The 3018-nt window shown below is 56.8% G+C and overlaps 1 gene segment (V, D, J or C); it reads right to left on the bottom strand.

The window, feature by feature from the left end:
* LOC120508520 overlaps positions 1-3012 on the bottom strand; it is a gene marked incomplete at its 3' end in the record, with an annotated part of 30630 nt that extends 27618 nt beyond the window's left edge. The window contains 4 exon segments of the C gene segment in view: positions 394-399; positions 1748-1758; positions 2303-2307; positions 2853-3012. Coding sequence covers positions 394-399; positions 1748-1758; positions 2303-2307; positions 2853-3011 — 181 coding nt within the window.
* Positions 3013-3018: the final 6 nt, after the last annotated feature.

Below are 3018 nucleotides of genomic sequence, written 5' to 3'. Positions count from 1 at the left end.
CAAATCTCATCTCCTGGCCCCAAATCTCCTCTCCTGGCCCCAAATCTCATCTCCTGGCCCCAGATCTCGTGTCCTGGCACTGGGGCCAGGTGAATTCTGGGAATTTTGTGAATTCTGCGATTTCTGTGAATTTTGTGGATTCTGTGAATTCAGCAAATTCTGTAAATTCTGTGCATTCCGTGAATTTAGAGACGTGGAATTGGGGACTGAGACAAAACCCGGAGGATTGGCTCAAGGGCGGAGCTTTGAAGGGAGGACCTGGGGAGGGGGGACAGGAGGGGCCCCAGCCATGGGGGTGGGAATATCATAAGCATTGGGATAACCAGCACCAGAACACTTCCCGCAGAAATAGGATCCGGAATCCTCGTCCTGGAGGTTGTTCATGGTCAGCGTCACCGAGCTCTGCCCGTTGTCCCTGCAGATCCTGAACCGGCCCTTGACTGAATCCGCGTAGTCGGTGGCACCATTGCTGTGGATACTCGCGACCCATTCCAGCCCCTGCCCGGGTCTCTGGCGCATCCAGCCCATCCCAAAACTGCCAAAACTGAACCCGGAGCCTCGGCAGAGGAGGCGCAGGGACCCCCCGGGGGGCTGGAGGTCCCCCCCGGACTCCAGCAGGGTCACGGCCGCCCGGAGCCCTGCAGGGAAAAGGGGAGATGGGGATGGGAACAGCTCAAACATTGACCCAAATCCTGACTCCTGGCCCCAAATTGTGCCAGTTTCTTGTCATCCTCCTGACCCTGGTGACCAGCCCCGGTGGGTTCAGCACATTTTTCGAACTGGTCACACCCACTTAGGGCCCTACAGCCAATCCATCCCTCATCCCCATCTCCCCTTTTCCCTGCAGGGCTCCGGGCGGCCGTGACCCTGCTGGAGTCCGGGGGGGACCTCCAGCCCCCCGGGGGGTCCCTGCGCCTCCTCTGCCGAGGCTCCGGGTTCAATTTCGGGAGTTACCACATGCTCTGGATCCGCCAGAGACCCGGGCAGGCGCTGGAGTGGCTCGCAGGGATCAGGTACGATGGTGCCAGCACTCTCTACGCGCCGTCGGTGCAGGGCCGGTTCACGATCTCCAGGGACAACGGGCAGAGCTCGGTGACGCTGACCATGAACAACCTCAAGGACGAGGATTCCGCCGTCTATTTCTGTGCCAGACGTTATGATGGTTCTGCTCTTGCTGATGCTTATGATTTTGGCGACAATTCTGGCCCCACCTCCATGATAGTCCCCAAATGTCTCCAATCTCAGCCATTCTTCCCCCAATTCCCAGCTATTTTCTTCCAGTCTTGGTCATTTTCCCCCAAATTCCCTCATTCTTGGCCCAGGTCTTGGCATTTTCTTTACACGTGACTCCAAATCTTGACGAGTTTTGTCTGTCAGCTGTTGCGGGGAAGGATCTGTGGAATGGGGACAGGTGGGGACACGGGGACAGGGCTGAGGCCAACGGATTCCAGAGCTCCATCAGCGATGTAAGCACCAGACTCTTTGGCACAGAAATAGGATCCGGAATCCTCGTCCTGGAGGTTCTTCATGTCCAGCTCGGCCAATCAGGGCCTGGGGAGATGAGGGAGATTTGGGCTAAATTCTGAAAATAATGGTAAAGTCAAGCGTTGGGGCAACGGTGATGGACTTTGAGCAAAAATGGCCAAGATTTGGCGACAATGGATGGGATTTTGGGGAAGGATCAGAAAATTGTGGGAGATTTGAGAGCAAAGCGGTGGCGGCTCAGGAGCAAAACCAGCAGCAGCAGCAGCATTACCAAGATAACAACCAGAATCAACGCATCTGGCGCAGAAATAGGATCCGGAATCCTCGTCCTTGAGGCTGTTCATGGTCAGCGTCACCGAGCTCTGCCCGTTGTCCCTGGAGATCCTGAACCGGCCCTTGACTGAATCAGCGTACCCGGTGCCACCATCAGTCCTGATCCCCGCCAGCCACTCCAGGGTCTGCCCGGGTCTCTGGCGCATCCAGAACATGGAGTGACGCCGAGGCTCCGGGTTCGATTTCGGGAGTTTCACCATGTGCTGGGTCCGCCAGAGACCCGGGCAGGGGCTGGAGTGGATCGCAGGAATCAGGAATGATGGTGGCAGCTCCACGTATGCTCTGTCAGTGCAGGGCCGGGTCAGGATCTCCAGGGACAACGGGCAGAGCTCGGTGACGCTGACCATGAACAGCCTCAGGGACGAGGATTCCGGATCCTATTTCTGCGCCAAATGTGCTTATAATAATTGGGCTACTGGTGCTGGTGTTGATGGTTTTGGTCCCATCGCTGTCACCATGTTCCCCCTGTCCCCGTGCCCCAGACCCTTCCCTGCAGCCCCTGACCCCATTCCTGACCCTCTGTCCCACCCTGGCTCTGCTCTGGCCCCAAATCTCAGCTCCTGGCCCCAAATCAGGGCCGCTTTCACCCTCAGCTCAGCCTTGGCCCCCAAATTCCACTGCCCTCAAATCTCGGCCATGTTCCCAAAACTCTCTCACCGCTTCCCAATGGGAGTTTCTCCCCATGTTTGAACATTTTTCCTTAATCTCGGCCTTTCCCTTACACAAGGACTGTTTCCCCAGAACCGTCCCACAATACTCGACCTTTGTCCCCAAATCTGGACCCTTAACCTTAAATCCCAGCCTTCAGAGCAAGATTTTGGGGAAGAAAGTGGAGATTTGGGGTCAGGAGTTGTGGTTTGGGGTCAGCGGGTGAGAATTGGGGCCAAGGCAGTGCCAGGCTGGGATCAATGGTCAAGAGCTGGGGCTGGGGCTGGGCTCTGGGGGAAGGGTCTGGGCTCTGGGGACTGGGGGGACTCCAAGACAGTGGTGGCACTGTGACCAATACCAGCAGGACTAGCACCAGTGTTATAAGATTTGGCACAGAAATAGACGGCAGAATCCTCGTCCTTGAGGTTGTTCATGGTCAGCGTCACCGAGCTCTGCCCGTTGTCCCTGGAGATCCTGACCCGGCCCTTGACCGAAGACGTGTACCAGGGGCTACCATTGCTATTGATATCTGCGATGTATTCCATCGCATTC

Source organism: Passer montanus, unplaced genomic scaffold (genome assembly GCF_014805655.1).
Source record: "Passer montanus isolate IOZ18808 unplaced genomic scaffold, ASM1480565v1 scaffold473, whole genome shotgun sequence".
NCBI classification, from domain to species: domain Eukaryota; kingdom Metazoa; phylum Chordata; class Aves; order Passeriformes; family Passeridae; genus Passer; species Passer montanus.
The sequence above is the reverse complement of the archived record's forward strand: the minus strand, read 5'-3'. Positions and strand labels throughout refer to the sequence as shown.